We start from the raw sequence: 22,538 nt of genomic DNA, 5'->3' as shown, positions 1-22,538 counted from the left end.
CTCTACTAAAAATACAAAAAAAAAAAAAAATATATATATATATATATATATAGCCGGGAGTGATGACAATTGCCTGTAATCCAAGCTATCTGGGTGGTCAAGGCAGGAGAATCGCTTGAACCTGGGAGGCAGAGGCTGCAGTGAGCCAAGATCACACCACTGCACTCCAGCCTGGATGACAGAGCAAGACTGTCTCAAAAAAAAAAAAAAAAACAAAAAAAATTCTTCCAAACATTTAAGGAATTAATAATACCAATTTAATGTAAACATCTCTAGACAATAAAAGGGAAGATAAACACTTCCCAACTCATTTTCTGAGATCAGCATTATCCTGATGCCAAAATGAGCAGATATTACAAGAATACTATACATCAATATCTCTCAAAACATAAATGTAAAAATTTCCAATAAAATATTACTGATCAAATCCAGCAATATATTAAAATGATAAAATCATAAATAAGTTGGGTTTATCCCAGGAACAAAAGGTTGGTTCAACATCTAAAAATCAATATAATTCACCGTATCAACAGACTACATAAAAACAATTAGGTGGTGCACACCTATAATTCTAGCTACTCAGGCCTGGCAGAAGTGGGAGGATTGCTTAGGCCCAGGAGTTCAAGGGTACAGTGAGCAGTGATAACACTACTGCACTCCAGCCTGAGTGACAGAGCGAGACTCCCTCTCAATTAAAAAAAAAAAAAAGAAAGAAAAGAAAGGAAAAGGAAATGATCACCTCTAGATGAAGAAATGCATTTGATAAAATTCAACATCCATTCATAATTTTAAAAAGCAAACAAAAACACTAAGCAAACTAGGAATGAAAGTGAACTTTCTCAACCTCCTATTAATAAAAGGCTTCTGTGTTAGATACATATGGTTGCATAACAAATTACCCCAAAACATAACAGCAAACATATTTCAGTTTCTAGAGGTCAGGAACCCAGGTATGGCTTAGCTGGGTGCCCCTGGCTCAAGGTCTCTCACAAGATTGAACTTACATTGTCATCTGGGGCTACAATCTCATCTGAAAGCTCACTGGAGTTGGGGTGGTGGGGGAGATCCTCTATCCTCAAAAGGCTACATACGGTCTGATTCCATTTTCATGACATTCTGGAAAAGGCAAAACTATAGAGACAGAAAACAGATCAATGGTTGCCATTTGCAAACAATTTCTGTTCACAGACCACCTCCAGGCCTTGTACTGGGTTTCCAGGGCAGCCACCAGCCCTCTCTCCTCAGCTCCAGGCTCCTTTCTGAACCCTTCCTGGGTTTACATTTAGTAGCATGCTGCTTGACACGGGATCGGCCCCTGTTTCATAGACACTGTGTTAATTTTCTCTCCTCGGGTACTGCTTCCAGGACAAGTACCCGCATTGATGCTGGCACTGGGAACGGGACGGATGATAAAGTGTGAGGCACTCTGCCCAGTGGCAACTGACATGATTTCATAATTTCCCCAGGTCCATCCGCTTCCCGCCAGTGTGCTCAGATTTTAGCAGTAGGAGTCCGTTGGGAGAAGGATGGGGGAAAGGAACCAAAAACAATTAAGGCAGGCTCTGTAAGCTTCCACCTCCCACACCAGAAAAGTCCCACAGCAGAAGACTGCCGTGGAACCTTCCCTGCTGTAGAGGAAAGTGCTGACTTTAAGCAATTTCTGCGGTCACGCCTTCCTCTTCTTTCCTTTCTCCCTCTCATTCATTCACTGACGCCGCAGCACTGATCAGCACAGACACAGAAGATGCCTCCAAGGGACCAAAGGGAATAACCGCGGTTCTGAGGTGTGGGGAAGGCTGTTGCAGGGAAATGTGGACCGCTCAGGCGGGGCTCCTAGCGCAGGCGTCTTGCTCCGCAGACGCGGTTACAGCTGCGCTTTGCACGGCCTGCGGAAGTTTGCAAATCTAGCAGGTCTGCTCTCCCGGCAGCAGGACTCGGCCCGCGGTCAGAACAGCTCCCATGGACGGAGGGCGGCCCTCCGGGGCCCTTCCCTGCAGCCGGGACGGCGGCCGGGCTGGGCCGGGCCGGGGGTGGGAAGCTGGGGCGCGGCGGACCCGCCCAGGCAGACCCGGGGCGGGAACCGGTTCCCATAGGGATCGCGGGCCGAGCCACGCCGAGCCGAGCTGGGCGGAAGAAGGCGAGGCGGGAGCCAGGCCCGTCCCTGACCGCCGCGGCGCAGTGAGTCCCGGGCGGGCAAGGAGGCGCGGGCCGTCCCTGGCCAACACGTGGCACCGCTCCATGCCGCGCGGCGCGGCTGGGGTGCATGTCCGGACGCGGGAGGGTTTTCGCGGTCCCGGGGGCGTGGAGCGCGGGGCGCGGGTTGGTCTCCTGCGGCCAAGCCTCGCCGCCGCCTCCGCGGGGAGCCGGGAGGTGTCTTCTTGCCGCAGGGAAATGAGACCCGAAATTAGAACCGGGGAAGCCCTTAGCCCTCCCCGTGCTCCAGCCAGCTCAGGTGTCTTAGATCGGATGAACGATAACGTTAAAAAGATAGCTTATCTTACAGCTCGGCTCGTTTTAGGATGGCAAGTTACATTTTAACCTACAGGGTATTTAACGGGCGATTAAAATCGGGTTACTGGAGGCAGCTAACTCTAGGCTGTTACTCCTGATCGCGTTGCCATTGCCGACACGGGTACACTCTTCATTCCTTAACATGTGCTGTTCTGTTCTAGGACCGTGACAAACACTCATCGTTGGGTGGGGCTCTAGTGCAGTCCGTTGGTGCCAATATTTTATAAGCGACGTTTTCAAACTATGTGAAGATCCTTTCTTTTCTTTTCTTTTCTTTCTTTTTTTTTGTTTTTGAGACGGAATCTCGCTCTGTCGCCCGGGCTGGAGTGCAGTGGCGCGATCTCGGCTCACTGCAACCTGCGCCTCCCAGGTTCACGCGATTCTCCTGCCTCAGTCTCCTGAATAGCTGGGACTACGGGCGCCCATCACCACACCCGGCTAATTTTTTGTATCTTTAGTAGAGACGGAGTTTCACTATGTTGGCCAGACTGGTCTCGAACTCCTGACCTCAGGTGATCTGCCCTTCTCAGCCTCCCAAAGTGCTGGGATTACAGGCATGAGCCACCATTCTCGGCTGAAGATCCATTTTAAGAAGATTTATTCCTCTATGATGGAGAAGTATGAAAAAATTGGGAAAATTGGAGAAGGATCCTATGGAGTTGTTTTCAAATGTAGAAACAGGGACACGGGTCAGATTGTGGCCATCAAGAAGTTTCTGGAGACAGAAGATGACCCTGTCATAAAGAAAATTGCCCTTCGGGAAATCCGAATGCTCAAGGTAATTGATTCACTTTTCCTTTTTTTTCTTTTTCGAGACAGGGTCTCACTCTGTCTCCCAGGCTGGAGTGCAGCGATGTGATCATAGCTCACAGCAGCCTGGAACTCCTGGGCTCAAGCCATGCTTCTGCCTCAGCCTCCTGAGTAGCTGGGATTACAGGTTCTAGCCACTGCTCCGGGATCCACTTTTTCTTTAAAGTGAATTTTTAGGGATGAAAGAAATAAAGTGAGTCATGTTATGTTAAAAGAATGTCATGGCACGTGGTTATATCTTATTTCATAGCCTTTTGACTTCAGTGACACAAATGGGATATCTGTGCACAAGTCACTAATTATATAATGAACTAGAAAGCAGAGACAAAAGTGCCAGGTAAGGTGGCATTCACTTATAGAGATGCTGTGGGATATTTATTTTTCTTCCCGATAGTTTCTCTCCCACCTGTAGACCTGGGTTTTCAAGGACCATCACAATTTGATAGTATAGGAATGTAGGACAATTCAATTTTGCTGGCATTGTTGATTTTTAAACTTCTAAGGTATTTCCTATTGGTATACTCAGTCTATTAAGAGAATTAATCATTTACCTGTTTTCAAACTGCTAGGAAGCTCACAGATTCTCATTACACCTCATATGTATTTACTGCTGAGCATCATCATGTCCCGTTTCTAAAAAGAAGCGTTCTTCTCAAAGAAGTGAAATGATCACTTTCTAATTTTTTTAAACATTTTTTTAGAGATGGGATCTCGCTATGTTGGCCAGGCTGGTCTCGAGCTCCTGGCCTCAAGCGATCCTTCCACCTTGGCCTCCTAAAGTGGTGGGATTACAGGCATGATCCATCGAGCCTGGCCTGATCACTTTTCAAATGTTTATTAGTTAACCCTAAAAATAACATGATATCAGAGGGGGGAAAGGTATTTATTACAAGCTGAAAGTGTGTTTTTCGCTAATGGAGAGACTACTTTACAGAACTTCTGTGAAGGTGAAATCCAAATCGCAATGTGAAAGGTGACATGTAATGAATATGGTGGAGGTCAACTTTGTTTCAGTTATGGCCTCTCTGTTCTGACCTGTATAACTAACTATGTGACAAGGGAAGAGCTACTTGGTGAGAGACAGATGAATGAAACTTCCAGGGGATTTACTATTATTCTTGCTTCTCCATTTTCTCCAGATCACTCTACACATCTTGTGCCCATTGATAAGTGTGTGGAGTCACTTCTAGATAAGGAACCTAAATGGAAAGTAGCAAGCTTTGGATAAATTGAAATGGGTGGGTAACAGGGCAACTTCTCTATTTAGGTTTGGAATGTTCTTAACCAACAGGATATTATCTATTGAGAGGAGATGCTTCCAAAGCCCCGCAGGGGAGTGCTCCCATAGGCAGGGGTGAGACCTGCAGTGTTTTGACCATCCCCCTGCCCGGGTCGCCCTACCCTTACCCTCTCTGTACACAGGGAGAGGCTGTTGGGCATTTTCACTTCCTCAGGCTTTCCCAGGGGAGGAGGTGATCATTACATTTCAAAGGGTTCATTTACCTGAAAGAAAATCTGTTTCTTGCAGAAAGATACTCTTTTTCTGATTCTGAAGATTACTTTTGTGAATGCTCCTTTCAAATCTCTCACTACACTTTATCAATACTACATTAACAGTGATAGCTCCCCAAATTCATTGAGTCCTTCTGGGATGGAGACCTTGCCTCTGTAGCTCTGTATCCCCAAAGCACACTAGTTGGCACATCTAGGCCTCCAAAAAATGTCATTGTTGGACTGGAAAAAAAGTTAACAAAATAAACTCTTAACAAAGGTGGATGTTGCCAATAAATGGGGAAGTCAAATGTGTTCTCTTATCTGAATATTGATATCCTCCAAAGGATGGGGTTGTGTACACATGAGCCTGATTTCAAAGCATGCAGCACCCGACTCTCCAAATTAAGTGCACAGATGTAGACACCACTGATCTCTATGAAGTGGTGGGACTAGATTATAGGTAGAGTCTGTTCTTTAAAGCTGTAACTTTTCAGAGTTGTGTGATATTCCTAACACATAATACGTACTAGGCTGGGCATGGTGGTGCATGCTTGTGGTCCTAGCTACTAAGGAAAGAGGCCAAGGCAAGAGGATGGCTTAAGCCCAGCAGTTCAAGGCTATGGTGAGCTATGATTAGGCCACTGTATTCTATCTAGCCTGGGTGACAGAGTGAGACCCTGTCACTTATAAAATAAAGATACTTAATAAATATTTGTTGAGTAGGTGAATTGAGGGTGTGGTAAATGAACATTTTATTTTCTACATTTATGGATTCAGTAAATACTCATAGAGCCCCAGTTGTGCCTAAAACAATGTTTATGCAAAGTTGTACACCCTGTCTTTCAGAAGCTCAGCTCTTGGAAGGGAGGTAAGTCGAATTGCCCTTTGGCTCTCACCCCTTGTAGACTGGGTTCCCAGTGAGCAGGGCATGTATACCCTTGCCTGGTAAGAACTCTCTAGGTGCTTGTTGAATGGTGAAAATAAAGTGATTGGAGGCATGTTTGAGCTGAACTTTGAAATGTTTAGGGAAACGTGGAATGAGAGATAAGGCATTCCAGGCAGACACTCTATCCTAGGAAAAGGTGCATAAGTAGAAAGCACCCTATCTTGAGGGAACACAGGTAATAACCCAGTGTCTTAGCCAAGATGCCCAGTGGGTGCTAACAGGCCAGGGGGAGAAGGAAGGGGGAAGCCAGGGTCCAGCAGGATCAAGTCATATTCTAGATTTCTTCTGATAGAAGAGCACATAGGAATCTAATGATTGGATGAGAAATCAAGAACAATTTCAAAGTTTTTGACTGATTGACTGGAAGAATGAGGAGATTGTTCACTGTGATAGAGAGACCCAGGTGCAAATTTGGGGGAAAGGAAATAAACAGCTCTGTTTCAGACAGGTTAAGTTTGAGTTGTGAACCCAAGGAGACTTGTAAAGTAGGCAGTTGACTACACAAGTCTGGCATTCAGGGGAAGTCCAGGTTGGAGACAAAGTTGGGGGACATAAGCATATTGATGGTATTTAAAGCTGTGGGACCGGAGGAGGTCACCATGTGGGATGGAGGGACAGGTACTGAAGGTGGAAGCTTGGTGTACCCAGCCTTTGGGGGTCAGGAAGATGGAAAGGAACCAGCAAGGGAGGCAAGAAGAGGCGATCTGCATGGTAGGAAACCCCATAGAACAATGTTCTTTCTTTTTTATTATTATTATTATTATTATTATTATTATTATTATTATTATTATTATTTCTTTTTTGGAGACAGTCTCACTCTGCTACCCAGGCTGGAGTGCAGTGGCACAATCTCAGCTCACTGCAACCTCCGCCTCCCAGGTTCAAGAGATTCTCCTGCCTCAGCCTCCCAAGTAGCTGGGATGAGAGGTGCCTGCCACTACACCTGGCCACTTTTTGTATTTTTAGTAGAGATGGGGTTTCACCATGTTGGTCAGGCTGGTCTCAAACTCCTGATCTCAAATGATCTGCCCACCTTGGTCTCCCAAAGTGCTAGGATTATGGGCGTGAGGCCCCGCTCCTGGCCATAGTGTTCTTAAAAGCTTAGTGAAGAAGATTGTTCAAAAGTGAGGGGATGCTCTGTGGTGTCAAAGGTCTCCATTAGTAGATTTAGGATTAGCCATTGGCTTTGATCATGTGAGGGTCTTTGGCGACCTTGACAAGAGCTGTGTGAGTGGAGAGGCAGGAATGAAACCTTCATCAGCATGGGATTAAGAGAGACGAGAGGAACAAAGTGGAGATAATGATATGGGCAACTGTTTTGAAGAGTTTTATTATAAAAGGAAGACAAAAATGGGGCAGAGGTGTTTGTAAAGATGTGGGCTGAAGACAGGTTTTTTTGTGGTTGTTTTTATTATACGAGTGAGAAGTACATTTGTATGCCAATGGTGTAAATAAATCCAGTAGAGAAAAACTTGATGTTGGAGGAGGGAGAGAACTGCTGGACCCATGACCTTGAGTTACTGCCCTGAACCATACCAAACATAAATATCATTGCATAAAAAAAGACAATTTAGGCCAGGCATGGTGGCTCATGCCTGTAATCCCAGCACTTTGGGAGGCTGAGACGGGCGGATCACTTGAGGTCGGGAGCTTGAGGCCAACATGGCCAACATGGTGAAACCCCATCTGTATTAAAAATACAAAAACTAGGCAAGCGTGGTGTCGGGCGCCTGTAATCCCAGCTACTTGGGAGTCTGAGACAGGAGAATCGCTTGAACCCGGGAGGCAGAGGCTCCAGTGAACTGAGATCGTGCCCCTGTGCTCCAGCCTGGGTGACAGAGCAAGACTGCTAGATTCTTTACATACACTCTCCTTAATCTTTCTGTAGCAGGATCCACAGCTGGCTCTAAGCTATGGGGTGGAACTTCTTCTACCAGGGTATTCACCGTCTTCTGATTTGCATATGACACATGGACCCTACCTGAATTCAACTCCTTTCCATAACTCAGGTTTAAACATACTAAGGATTTATTGGATGAGAGGTAGGGTGGTCATAACAGAAGTCAGATTACAGAGAAAGACAAGGTAACAGGAAGAAAATCACCTTAAATCAAGAAGTCTGGAGCTGGGTGTGGTGGCTCACGCTTGTAATCCCAGTATTTTGGGAGGCCAACGTGCTGATCTCTTGAGCCCATGAGTTCAAGACCAGCAGGGGCAACGTGGTGAAACCCCATCTCTACAAAAAATAGAAAAATTATCTGGGCATGGTGGCATGCACCTGTAGTCCCAGCTACTCAGGAAGCTGAGGTGGGAGGATCACCTGAGTTCTGGGAGTCAAGGCTGCAGTGAGCCGTGATTTGTGCCACTGCATTCCAGCCTGGGCAACAGAGTAAGACACTGTCTCAAAAAAAAAAAAGAAAAATCAAGAAGTCAGGCACGATGGGCTGGAGCATCACAGGCCCTGTCATGGAAAGTGGGCAGTGGTTCTGCATAAAGCAGGTGGATGCACTTGAACTCCATGCAGCCCCTAGGGGAATATCTGTGTGTCCAGCAAGGGGCAAGGAAAGGGCTATGTGGTTCAAAACAAATACAAACCATAAAAATACAAAGTAATACAAACCAAAACAAATACAAACCATACAAATACAAAGTAATACAATAGAATAATTGTATTACTAAGGCCCCAAGCCCCTATGCTGCTGAACCTTCTCCCTGTGGAATGAAAATGGTAGGAAGAGGAAAGAAAGAATTTCTGCCAGCAGTGGCAGAAAAAGTAGATGCTCCTAGCGGAGTTGGAGGTCAAGGACAGGACAGTGTCACTGTGGGATCCCTGGGCAGACGTTCTACCTATGGCAGGTGATATGGGGGCGTCAAAATATATTAGACCAGCATTGGTCAAGGGCTGAAAGCAGCAGCTGGGACATTGTCTGTGACATGTCTCCCTCCAGAAAACAAGGAAAACAAGAAAAACAAGAGACAAGGAGAAGGAATCATCTACTGCTATGTGGCAGGTAGGGGCAAGGGACCTAGTAAATTTGGACAAACTGCCAAGTATCGTTGTTACCTAGGATGCACAAATTACACTAATAACAACCTTAGAAGGTAGATATTGTTATCCCATTTTACAAATGGATTCAGTATGGTTAATGATTTGTCAAGGCCTCCCGGTCAGTAAGCTGGAATGCAGACACAGTTCTGTCTGTCCCCAAGTTCATGCCATGTGGTTTCCCCATACCAGAACCATCCATCACTTTATACCAAACACCATACTCTGAAGTCTCCCAATGACTGGTCGTCAGAATTTATACTGCCCGTTCTCCAGCAGGGCCTTAGCTGTGAGATTTGTGGCTTCTGTGGAGGCCTGAGTGCAGATTCTAGCTGAACAGCCGTTCTTTCCATATCTCATTCCATAACCCTATGGACTATTTTAGAAGGCTAAAATAGCCTTCTAAGCCTTTGTACAAACCTTTGTAGGTTTGCCACCTACAAAGATGAGAATAAGTGTGAGGGGAAATGTCCATTTGAAAATTAATTATGAATATCACAACGTAATGCAGAGATTCATAATGAGAACAAGGTCACTCCTAAAGGGTGAAAATTGGTTCTTGGCAGGTGGCAAAAAAATCTAACTTTTTTATTGTTTAAAGCACAGATATACATATGGTTCGTATACAGATATATAGTATATTTGTGATATTAAAATTTCATTGGTAAGTGATTAGAAAAAATGTGTAAAATGACTCTTTGAGGGAGAGAAATGAAAAAAGGTGCATGGGGTGTGGGCGAGTGGCACTGTTGAGTGTATCCTAGGTGCCAGAAGTAGGCTCTCATTTGATTTTAATTCATCGTGAATAGTAGTAACCTGCAGAATGTCCAGAGCATCCCTTTTTTCCCTGCTGTCCCCTTTCATCAGTAGCCTTCTAGAAGGGACAGGGGCTGTGTGACTGCATGGGGACAGGAGCTACAGTTAGAGACTTCAGTTTTCTTTTCTCTCTCTTTTTTTTTTGTTTTTTGGAGACAGTCTCACTCTGCTGCCCAGGCTGGAGTGCAATAGCGCAGTCTCGGCTCACTGCAACCTCTGCCTCCTGGGTTCAAGCGATTATCCTGCCTTAGCCTCCCCCAGTAGATAGGACTACAGGGGCGTGCCACCACACCCAGCTAATTTTTGTATTTTCAGTAGAGACAGGGTTTCACTGTGTTGGCCGGGCTGGTCTCAAACTCCTGATCTCATGATCCACCTCCCTCGGCCTCCCTAAGTACTGGGATTACAGACATGAGCCACCACACCCAGCTATGGAACTTCAGTTTCTGATCATGCTTGAAGCTGTGGAGTGACCTTGGGCAAGCTCTGGTGCTTCCTGGAGCCTGGCGCGCCTTATCGCTATGATTTATGTCCCTGTTTGGCATTGCTTTGCTGATTTTTTGCTGAGGAGGGCAGAGGGCTCTTGGGCCAAACATCTAACAGCGGTCAAGCAGCCTCAAGGATGCAAGGGCAGGAAAGTAGAGGGTCAAAGGGAGTAATAACATAGAAGAGGAAAGCACAGACAGAAAGGCAGAAGGTGGGATTTTAACATAGTGCTGTGGCCAACGGCCAACGGAGGCGCTGGAAGCAAAAGCTCTTCACACAGTCCCCCAAGAGGCTCACTGTCTTCAAAGAGCAGACCAGAAGTCCTGCTGGGCACATTACCATCATGGTGACAGGCACATGCTTTAAGAAGTAGGACTGTCAAGGTTGCCTGTTATCCAAAGCATTTATTAAGTGCTTAACTGAATGTGCTCTGTGCGGTGCCACATCCACTAAATGCTAAGAGTACCATGTAAATGCTCCCTAGCATTAGAATCTAATTAGAACTTTCACAGTTGGAAGGGCTTCTGCTCCTCAAATATTAGTTGAAGGAGTGTTTCCTCACTCAATAAAAACCTCAGCCAGCTGCAGTGGCTCATGCCTGTGATCCCAGCACTTTGGAAGGCTGAGGCAGGTGGATCACGAGGTCAGGAGTTTGAGACCAGCCTGGCCAACATCCCCGTCTCTACTAAAGATACAAAAAATTAGCTAGGTGTGGTGGCGGGCACCTGTAACCACAGCTACTCGGGAGGCTGAGGCAGAAGAATCGCTTGAACCCGGGAGGTGGAGGTTGCGGTGAGTCGAGATAGAGCCATTGCGCTCCAGCCTGGGCGACAGGGCAAGACTCTGTCTCAAAAAAACAAAACAAACAAACAAACACCTCAGTGGAAAATCCTGTGACATCTTTAAGAATTTCATCCTGCTTTTGCTAATAGGGGTCATTCTAGGCTCCCTCTCTTCAAATTGTTTAATTGGCTTGTTGAGGTGGATTAATAACATATGTCTATTAATTGTTTTAGCTGAGTTCAGCATTTTCTGTTATGGATTATGGATTAACAAACCCAAATGTCTGTGGAATCACACTGTTAACATAAATGAGGCAAGCAGTCTGAATATAGGGCAAGATGGAGAGGTGGAGACTGGGGCAAACTGGGGTCCTCATGTCTGATCTAAAGTAGACAGCTACTGCTCAGTGCCACAGACTGCAAGCCTGAGGTGCTGGGTTTTCAGTCTTTTTTTTTTTTTTTTTTTTTGAGATGGAGTCTTGGTCTTGTCACCCAGGCTGGAGTGTAATGATGTGATCTGGGCTCACTGCAACCTCTGCCTCCCAGGCTCAAGCAATTCTCCTGCCTCAGCCTCCTGAGTAGCTGGGATTACAGGTGCCCACTACCACACCTAACTAATTTCTTGTATTTTTAGTAGAGACGGGGTTTCACCATGTTGGACAGGCTGGTTGTGAACTCCTGACTTCAGGTGATCCACCTGCCTCGGCCTCCCAAAGTGCTGGGATTACAGGCATGAGCCACCGCATCAGGCCCACCGCCCCCCCCCCCCCATTTTTTTTTTTTTTTAAGACAGGGTCTCACTCTGTTGCCCAGGCTGGAGTGCGGTGGGGCAATGATGGCTCACCGCAGCCTCAATCTCCAGGGCTCAGGTGATCCTCCCACCTCAGCCTCCTGAATAGCTGGGACTACAGGCATGCATCACCACACTAGGCTAATTATTTGTATTGGTTTTTTTTTTTCTTTTTTTCTTTTTGAGACGGAGTCTCGCTCTGTCTTCCAGGCTGGAATACAGTGGCGCGATCTTGGCTTACTGCAACCTCCACCTCCCAGATTCAAGTGATTCTCCTGCCTCAGTCTCTTGAGCAGCTGGGATTATAGGTGCATGCCACCACACCTGGCTGGTTTTTGTGTTTTTAGTAGAGATGGCCAGGCTGGTCTCAAACTCCTGACCTCGGCCTCCCAAAGTGCTGGGATTACAGACATGAGCCACTGTGCCCAGCCAATTCTTTGTATTCTTTGTAGAGATGGGGTTTCCCCATGTTGCCCAAGCTTGTGTCAAACTCCTCTGCTCAAGCAATCCTCCTGCCTCGGTCTCCCAAGGTACTGGGTTTACAGGCATGACCCCCACTATGTCCAGCCAGAGTCTTTTTTAAAAAGCCAGAAATCAGAATTTTATGTAAAGTGTCCTGGGATTTTTCCTACAACCTTTTATTCTGAGAAAAAAATCAAAATATACAGAAGTGGAGAGAATAGTGCAATAAATACCTGCATACCCTCCGCTAGATTAGTTCATCAACTGTTAGAATTTTGCTGCATTTCCTTTCTGTCTTTTTTTCATTCTTTTTAGCGACAGAGTCTCACTCTGTTGCCCAGGCTGCAGTGCAGTGGCACAGTCATGGCTCACTGTATTCTTGAAAGCCTGGGCTCAAGTGATCCTTCTGCCTCAGCCTCCTGAGTTGCTGGTATTACAGGCGTGTGAGCCATAGTGCCTGGCTAATTTATTTATTTTTTGTAGAGATAGAATTTTACTATGTTGCCCGGGCTGGTCTCAAATTCCCAGCCTCAAGCAGTCCTCCCACCTCAGCCTGCCAAAGCCCTGGGATTACATGTATGAGCCATTGTGCCTGTACTTCCTTTATCCCTGTTTCTGCCTCTCTCTCTCTTTCTTTCTCCCTCTCTCACACATACTTTTTTGGCTGAGCCATCTACTTAAATATTTAGCATAATCTCCTGAAACAAAGATGTTCTTCTGTATAATCACATTATGATTTCCATACTCAATAAATTTATCATTGACTCAATACTATTATCTAATATATAGTCTGTGTTCAAATTTCTCATATTGTTCTAATAATGGTTATATAACTATATATATAATGAAATAACTATATATATAAATGTGTATGGTTATTTTTAAATCCAGGATCTATTCAGTGACTGTACATTGCCATGACTTTTTTTTTTTTTTTTTTTGAGACGGAGTCTTGCTCTGTTGCCTAGGTTGGAGTGCAGTGGCGCAATCTCAACTCACTGCAACCTCCACCCCTTGGGCTCAAGCGATTCTCCTGCTTCAGCCTCCAGAGTAGCTGGGATTACAGGCACCTGCCACCGCGCCTGGCTAATTTTTGTATTTTTAGTAGAGATGGGGTTTCACCATCTTGGCCGGGCTGGTCTTGAACTCCTGACCTTGTGATCCACCCGCCTTGGCCTCCTAAAGTGCTGGGATTACAGGTGTGAGCCACCACGCCCGGCCCATTGCCATGACTCTTTAGTCTCCTTTAATCTGAAAGAGTTTTCCACCTTCTTTATTCTCTTATTTCATCTTTCATGAAACTGACATTTTTGAAAAGTCCAGGCCATCTGTTTTGTGGAATGTGCCTTGACTTAGACTAACTGGCTGTTTCCAAATGATTTGATACAGGTTAAATGTTTTCAGTAAGAACACTGCATGGGTGAAGCTGTGTTCTTCACACTAGCTCCCATCAGGAAGTGTATGATGTCATTTTTGTCCCCTAATTGGTACTATCAGTTTTAATTCCTTAGTTAAGATGGGTCTGCCATATTTCTCAATTGTAAAAATGATTTTCTCCTTTATAATTAATAATCTATGGGGTGATATTTTGAAACTGTGACGACCTTGTTCCCCAACAACTTTCACCCAATGGTTCTTTTTTTTTTTTTTTTTTTGAGACAGAGTCTCGCTCTGTCACCCAGGCTCAAGTGCAGTGGTGCGATCTTGGCTCACTGCAACCTCCACCTCCTGGGTTGAAGCAATTCTCCTGTGTCAGTCTCCTGAGTGGCTGGAATCACAGGTGCCCGCCATCATGCCTGGCTAATTTTTGCATTTTTAGTAGAGATGGGATTTCATCATGGTGGCCAAACTGGTTTCAAACTCTTGGCCTCAAGTGATCCACCCACCTCGGCCTCCTAAAGTGCTGGGATTACAGGTGTGAACCGAGCCGCCGTAGCCGGCATCAACCAATGGTGATGTAAAAAATTATTGTAAAATAGTTATTTTTCTATAATTCTTTCTACACTCATTAGTTATCATTTTTCTGTAAAAAAAAAAAAAAAGATTTTCTTCCCCTCTGCCCCCACCCCTCCTTTTCGTATCACTGTGGATTCATGGATTTTTAAAAATTCAATATGTTACACACCATCACTGTCAGTATTCTTTTTGACTCTGAATTGTCACACATTTAGCATTTGCAGCTCCTTCCATCTAACTCCTGTGTCCTGACAGATGTCCGTCCTTCTTTGAGCACTTGCTTACTGTGTGGCACAGCCAAATGTCCCAGGCTCATCCTGCCCCAGCCCTGTATCAGCCATTTCTCCAGAGACCCCTGGTTCCTTTTAGTGAGAATGAGATCTCTTGACCTTAAAATGTTGACAAATAATTTTTTTAAATTTTAAACATCATTCAGGCCAAGTAAAACACATCTGCAGATAATGTTTGCCATATAAGCTGCCAGTTTGGGGCCTTAGGGATTAGACAGTTTTCATTCTCTGCAGATGTTCTCATAAGAGACTCACAGAGATCTGGCCCCTTGATGTTCGTTACTAATGTATAGATAGATGCTGGGAGTTTATGTAAACTGGTTGTCAGTAGCATAGGAGACAAAACAGCATTCCTTGCCCACAATAATAGAAACCAAACAATCCTCTTATCATTATCTCTCCCTATTGGTTCAACAAGTGGGGACCTGCTGAATTTTATTTTTACAAGATAATATACTAACTGCAAATAGTAACAGCCTGTTTTGTTTGTTTATTAGAAGATTTTTGGTTTAGCTCTTGATGTGTTTATCTAGAAAGATTATATTCCTGCTGTGTAGTGAACTCCTAAGTGATAAAGCTGCCACACAAATACTTTCAGAACAACAGAAGCAGAAACCAACAAGCTGGCTCGTTACCTTCTTAAAGACTCCCAGTTTGCAAGGAGATTAAGCACATACCACCATCTGTCAGTGTTCTGCCGCCACTACGCACACCCTGACACACACCATAGACTCTAGAAAACAAAATGTCACAGAGCAAGAGGAGGCAGGATAAGTGATTTTTGTCATTCACATTGATAAAAGACATAATTTATGCCATTGCTTTTTTGCCCCTTAAATTATTTTTATTTCTAACCTGTAAAATTTCTAGATGGACAGCATTTGTTGTTGTTGTTGTTGTTGTTGTTTGTTTTTTTTTTGAGACAGTCTCACTGTGTTGCTAAGGCTGGAGTGTAGTGGCGCAATCTCAGCTCACTGCAACCTCCTCCTCCCCGCAGGTTCAAGCGATTCTCCTGTCTCAGCCTCCTGAGTAGCTGGGATTACGGCACACGTCACCATGTCCAGCTAATTTTTGTATTTTTAGTGGAGGTAGGGTTTCACCATGTTGGCCCGCCTGGTCTCGAACTCCTGATCTCAAGTGATCCGCCCGCCTTGGCCTCCCAAAGTGCTGAGATTATAGGCATGAGCCACCATGCCCAGCTGACAGTGTGTATTACATATCGTTATTATAAGACTCCAAACCGGCCGGACATGGTGGCTCACACCTCTAATTCCAGCACTTTGGGAGGCCAAGGCAGGTGGATCACGAGGTCAGGAGATCGAGACCATCCTGGCTAACACGGTGAAACCCCGTCTCTATTAAAAAATACAAAAAATTAGCCAGGCGTGGTGGCACACGCCTGTAGTCCCAGCTACTCTGGAGGCTGAGGCAGGAGAATGGCGTGAACCTGGGAGGCGGAGCTTGCAGTGAGCAGAGATCACGCCACTGCACTCCAGCCTGGGTGACAGAGTGAAACTTCGTCTCAAAAAAAAAAAAAAAAAAAGACTGTAAACAACACTAAAAGGTAGTAATTATTGGCTGGGCATGGTGGCTTACACCTGTAATCCTAATGCTTTGGGAGGCCAAAGCAGGCAAATCTCTTGAGCTCAGGAGTTCAAGACCAGCCTGGGCAACAAGTGAAACTTTGTCTCTACAAAAAATATGAAAATTACCCAGGTGTGGTGGTGTGCACCAGTGGTCCCAGCTACTCAGGAGGCTGAGATGGGAGGATCACCTAAGCCTGGGAGGTCAAGGCTGCAGTGAGTGTGATTGAGTCACTGCACTCCCACCTGGGTGACAGAGTGAGACCCTGGCCAAAAATAAAAAAAAAGAGAGAGAGAAAGAGAGGAAGGAAGGGAGGAAGGGAGGGAGGGAGGGAAGGAAGGAAGGAAGGAAGGAAGGAAGGAGTAATTTTTATACAGAATGAATGGAAACATTCTTAAAGGGGCAAGGCTTTTGTCTTTCACTTTAAATTTTTGAAAAAAAAAATATTTTTTTTTGAGATGGAGTCTTGCTCTGTCGCCCAGGCTGGAGTGCAGTGGCACGATCTCAGCTCACTGCAAGCTCCACCTCCCGGATTCACGCAATTCCTACCTCAGCCTCCCGAGTGGCTGGGACTACAGGCGCCCGCTACCACGCCTGGCTAATTTTTTTGTATTTTTAGTAGAGACGGGGTTTCACCACGTTAGCCAGGATGGTCTCGATCTCCTGACCTCGTGATCCGCCCGCCTCAGCCTCCCAAAGTGCTGAGATTACAGGCGTCAGCCACCGCGCCCGGCCTTGAAAAATGTTTTAATCCACCTTTTTACTTGGCAGAATTGGTGTTTTAGGCCACAAATTTCCTTTCAACAAGCATACTTTCTTGCTAATTATTAACTTTCTTTATTGCTTATTAACCTTAAAGTCCCTCTAGTAAAAACACTCTTGGGTAAAATTGCCTGGTTGAAAATCTTTGAACTCCATCTATTTTTTTGTCGTTGCTGGAATAATGAAAGGTTAAGAATTTCTAAACTGGCCAGGCACAGTGGCTCACTCCTGTGATTCCAGCGCTTTGGGAGGCTGAAACAGAAGGATAGCTTGAGCCCAGGAGTTCCAGGCTGCAGTGAGCTATGATCACACCACTGCCCTTTAGCCAGGGTGACAGACTGAGACCCTTTCTCTAAACAAACAAACAAACAAAAAACCACACAGAATTTCTAAACCAACAGATGTTTTCAGCCACACATAAAAACCAATGAAATAATTGACTTTATCACAGGGTTGCTGCATTAATTCTTGGCTGTGTCAGTGCCATTTTTCATTTTTGTCACAATTGTACTATTCCTTCTGTCATAGTACTTTCCACGTACTGTGTTAGTCAGTAAAACAGGTCAAGCATCCACGGTGCACATCACTGGCCTGTGCTGGGTCTTGAGAGGAATGCAGAAGAGACCTGTGAGCCAGGTGTGAGGCTTTGTTCCTTATACATGTAAGCTGAAGGAGAGGTAACAGGGCAGCAACACAGATGACTTGGGAAAAGGAGCTACCTCTTTGTCACTTGCTTGTTCCCTCCAGACCTGCTCGAGCCTGATTCCAGATGTTTTCTGAGGACAGTGGTCAGTAGATCTCTATTATCCAGCTCACAGTGGGCAGCTTTGGGTTACTCAGTCACTTGATGTCCTACATTCATGTGCTCACTCTACGAAGTCCCAGTGACATGCCAGGAACTGGACACATGTACACAACTGGGTATGCCAAGTCATATGGCCTGAATCATAGGGCAGCTTTGACCTGCTGTGCAAAGTTCCCTCTTGTCCTGGGTCCTACTCAGTGTTAGCAGCCTTCTAAATCACTTGGTAAATTAGGCAGAGCAGTGCCCAAGGGCTGTATATGCTGCCTCCAAAATCCAAAGAGACCCACCAGGAGCAATGCCCTTTTTTAAATGGTAGGGGATACAAGGTGCAACAATTTGTCCTTTAGAGAGGATAAAGCTGGGCATGGTGGTGCCCACCTGTAGTCATAGCTATTTGGGAGGCTGAGGTGGGAGGATCACTTGAGCTCAGGAGTTGAAGGCTACAGAGAGCTATATAGTGCACTCTAGCCACTGCACTCCAGCCTTGAGGACAGAACAAGGCTCTATCCCAAAAAAAAAAAAAAAAAAAAAGGAAGTCACAGCATGCCCCAGGCCATTGGACTCCTAGAATACCACTTATATGCCATTCCCCAGAGGGTTTTCTTCCACTCTGTGGTACACACATATCTTAACTGGACAGCCAGAGTACTTGCCATTTCTGATCACCAGGAGATCCAGTTAACATGATGTCATCAATACAGTGGAGCAGCATGATATTCAGTGGAACGTCAAGACAATTAAGGTCCTTGTGGATTATATGGTGACAGAGTGCTGGAGAGTTAACTTAGGCTTCAGGCAGGACAGTGAGTGTGAACTGCTGTCCATCCCACACAAGGTGAACTGCTTTTGATCTAACTTACTGATTGGTATTGGAAAGAATACATTCAAGTCAATAGTTGCATGTCAAGTGCCAGAGCCTGTGTATATCAGTTCCAGGAAAGATATCATATCTGGCCCAGCTGCTGCAATTGGAAGTACAGTTGGGTTGAGTTTATAGGAGTCTACCAGGTGAGTTGAGGGGGTTAGCATGGGCATCACCACCTCTGCATTCCTAAGTCTTTGATGGTGGTACTCATCACTGCATTTTCTCCTGGGATGCAGTTTTGCTTCGGATTTACTATTTTGACCAGGGTTGTGTTGCAGGGAGGAAGAGCAGTTTCAGGAGCTTGTGTTTGGCCCTTTCTGCCATATTGGCTCTTACTTCACAGGTCATAGAACCAATGTGAGGGTATGCTTAGCCGACTGTTAAGCATACCTATGCCAATTTTGCATTTCTCAAGTGGAGGAAGTTATCTCAAGAATGGATTCATGGACCTGTTAAGCCCAGTATGAAACGGTGCTCTAACCTGAGGCCATGGTAGCATTTGGGGTCCCCACATATCAGTGCCAGCTCAGACCTTGTAGCCACAGCCCTTGAAAGGTCTGAGTATTTTCCTTTCCCATTTACTCTGGTAAATGGCCACAGATCCCTTTGAAAAGTGAGGAATACTCACAGTGGCATTGCAGGATCCTCCTTCAAGGTGACTCAGTCAGCAACACTTTGGACTGGAACTGACTTAGATCTAGAAACTGGGCGAGGAGCTGCAGGTTTCCACTCTAGCGGTTGACACCAACCTTCTGCTTGCTCAGTTTCTTCTGGCAATGCAAGTCGGGTGACACACGAGCCAGCTGTCCCTCTATCTCACCTATAGGAACTCCATGGCATTCCTGTGCATTATTAGCACAGATTTCTGTGAAATAAGGTGTTCTGGCTTGCTTCTCATCATGGTAATTTTATGTACCTTGCCACTGTAAGCACCTGGTCTCTGCCACTCTGGAATCTTATCACTTTCATCAGAACCAGAAAGCCTAGTTCCGTGGTAGCATCTCCAGCCTACTGAGGACAAGCCTGTCTACCCCACCCACAGAGGACAGCAGTGATGAGCTCTTGAAGATGCCACTGGGCTCCTTTCTGCTCCTTACTGCTTCAGTGGAGGGAGTATCCTCTGGGCCTTCCAAAGAAACATAATCAGGTGGTAGGTCCTGCAGTCCCACATCACACATCCTTTCTAATATTTCCCCCTCCTTGAGTCCCCAGGCCCCTTCCTCAATACTCTGCCAAGGCACTTCCCACATGTCTGCCTTACCTACTAAAAGCCCAACCTTCAAAGAGCTATGCCAGCAGCACATTTTAAGACTGTCTCCTGTGCGCTGTGGCTCACACCTGTAATCCCAGCACTTTTGGAGACTGAGGCGGGCAGATCACTTGAGGTCAGGAGTTTGTTACCAAACTGGCCAACATGGCGAAATGCTGTCTCTACCAAAAATACAAAAATTAGCTGGGTGTGATGGTGCGCACCTGTAGTCCCAGCTACTCGGTTGGCTGAGGAGACAGAATATCTTAAGCCCAGAAGGCGGAGGTTGCAGTGAGCCAAGATCGCACCACTACACTCCAGCCTGGGTGACAGAGTGAAACTCTGTCTCAAAAAAAAAAAAAAGATTGTCTTGACAGGCACAGTGTCTCACAGTATCCCACGTCTGTAATCCCAACACTTTGGGATGCTGAGGTGGCAGAATCGCTTGAGGCCAGGAGTTTGAGTCCAACCTGAGCGAGATGGTAAGACCCTGTCTCTACAAAAAAAATTTTTTAATTATCCAGCCATGGTCACGTGTGCTTGTGGTCCCAGCCACTGGGGAGGCTGAGGCAGGAGGCTCACTTGAGCCGAGGAGTTCAAGGCTGCAGGGAGCGATGATCATGCCACTGCACTCCAGCCTGGATGACAGATTATGACCCTGTCTCTATAAAAAATAAAAGTAAAATTTAAACAAGAACTGTCTGCAGGTGTCCTTGTCAAGAATTAAGTCCCAAGTTATGCGACAGTGTAGTGCTCTCATATTAATGAATTTCCCCTTTTCCAGCCTTACATTTTACTACTATCACGGCCCAGCCCCTTCAAGACTGCTGCTGGTACCTATGAGGCAGGTCTTGTCATTCTTGAGTGCAGTTATTTCCTCGTAGAGCAAGAACCTTATTGCCCTACTCAGGCACTGCAACAACCTCATCCTATTATAGGTCCATGGGCCCTAGAAGGAGGTGGGGTAGAATCTAAGGAGGACAGGCATCCCCCTCCTAAGGAGGCACCTGCATCATGTGAGGGATTTTTAGGGTCTGCAGGTAAAGGAAGAAGCTAACCTACAGCAATGAAACTGAGTTGCTTTTCCTAGCCCTGAAGGTTCAGGGAAATTTGAGAATTTCAGATTCTCAGGCTCTTCCTCGTAGATGTCCCTATCCTAGATCTCAGGATGATTTTCTTTTCTCACCATAGCCCTGACTTAGACATGAGAGACCTGTTGAGGCTGGATATTGTCCCCTTTGTAGCTCTGCTGCTCTTTAAGTCCTGAGATTGATTTTTTGGCACAGTCTGTCCTGTCTGTAGGAGATAAATGTCTCTGAATACTGCCGGCAAGGCCTCCTGACTCCCACAGATGACTGTTTGTGGCTAACCTGACCCTGTCATTTTCTTTTTTCAGTGATTTATAGGTGTTAACAAGAGCCAGCTTATTCAATACTTCCCATAATGACCATTGCCGCATACCACTCATGTGCGACTGCAGTGCCGAAGCAAGCTTACACCCCATTCAAAACCAGCCCTGACAAAAGGCTTAGTGACTGTGTTGCTACAGCTCCCTGGGCTTCCTCCCACCCCACTTATCATCAGCAGTGGGGTCCTTGTTGCCATCTGCTTCATGATTGATCCAGTTCCAGAATTCCATTCTGAAGGTCTGCTAGCTAAGGCCACTTCAGGTACCAATGGTCTTAGACCGTGCACCTCCCAGAAAGTAAAGTCTGAGACAGGAACTGTGTGTTAGGAGTTTATTTTGGGAAGTGATACCAGAGAGCAGGAGTAGGTGACAGGGGAGAAAACAAGGAAGGAGGAAACCCAATGTAACCGGGAACGGGGACTCATCCTGCCAGGCCTCTTTAAGGAGCCCAAGGAGCGGAAGAGAGGACACTGAAGCACCCTGTCTCCCATTGGTCCAAGGCTCCCCTATGGAGTGTTAACTCCTGCAAGTACCGAATCCCAGCAGCATCCCACACCTCAGCATCACACAAGGCCTGGGCAGAAAGCAAAAACCAAGGACAGCTGGGGTGAGGCTCTGTCAGGCTACAGGCGCACAAAGCTAGCTGCTGCAGTGGTTTCAGCAAATCTTCAATTAAAAGATGGGCTGAAAGAATGGGAAACAAGACAAAAGAGGCGACTAAAACACTGACCTCCTTGCTGTTCTAGAAACACTCCAGGCAGAATCCCACATAAAAGCCTTTGGAATGATTGCTCCTACTGCTTGGAACATTTTCCCAAACATCCTTAAGACCTTTACCTTCTTCAGATCTTTTTTCATTTATCATCTCAGTGAGGGCTTCCCTCATTTAAATTTCACCATTCCACCACGCTATGCCCCTATCCACCTTGTTTCTTTCCATAAGACTTGTCAACATCTGGGTGCTCGAATATAAGCTCACGAGAGCAGAGATTTTTGTCAGTTTTGTTAAGTATATAATCCCAGATCTTACAGTAGTGTCCAGCAGAGCAGAGGGCTCAATATACTGTTCTTAACAATAATATATGACAAGTGAATATATGAAAATGGAAGGATTTTAAAATATTTTTTCATATACTTCCTATTTTCACATATTTTAATTAACATTTATTTTCGTATATTTTTTATAAAATTACTCAGTAGCTTGCCTTCTTCACTCAGCAATAACATCATGGTCATCAGCCAATAGATAGGCCTCTATTAATTGTACTTTCTTAATACCTGCATAATATTTATTATTTCCTGGTCTGAATATAGCACAATGTATTCAGCCATCCTCCTCTATTACAGGATGTTCATGTTGTTTCATATTTTTTGCCTCCACAGGCAGTGCTGGAATTCTGGTATGGATATTTTTATGCAATGATGCTTTTATTTATGGAAAGTATATTCTCAGAAGTGGAATGCTAGTAAGAGGAT

At 45.5% G+C, this 22,538-nt stretch overlaps 1 protein-coding gene across 8 annotated transcripts in view; it reads left to right on the top strand.

Moving 5' to 3' along the window:
• The first annotated feature begins 1,486 nt into the window (after nt 1–1,486).
• CDKL1 (cyclin dependent kinase like 1) overlaps nt 1,487–22,538 on the top strand; it is a 71,057-nt gene continuing 50,005 nt past the window's right edge. For 4 of the 8 annotated variants that reach the window (XM_055361474.2, XM_055361471.2, XM_055361469.2 and 1 more), the window contains exons 1-2: nt 2,049–2,178; nt 2,673–3,289. In XM_055361474.2, the coding sequence (XP_055217449.2) occupies nt 3,068–3,289 (222 nt within the window). In that variant the 5' untranslated portion in view covers nt 2,049–2,178; nt 2,673–3,067. Of the gene's footprint in view, nt 1,785–2,048; nt 2,179–2,461; nt 3,290–22,538 lie in introns of those variants that run through there. The other 4 variants (XM_019009691.4, XM_004055148.5, XM_019009690.4 and 1 more) reach the window with 2 other exon arrangements.

This window comes from Gorilla gorilla, chromosome 15 (genome assembly GCF_029281585.2).
Source record: "Gorilla gorilla gorilla isolate KB3781 chromosome 15, NHGRI_mGorGor1-v2.1_pri, whole genome shotgun sequence".
NCBI classification, from domain to species: domain Eukaryota; kingdom Metazoa; phylum Chordata; class Mammalia; order Primates; family Hominidae; genus Gorilla; species Gorilla gorilla.
This window is presented reverse-complemented; position numbering and strand designations above follow the sequence as displayed.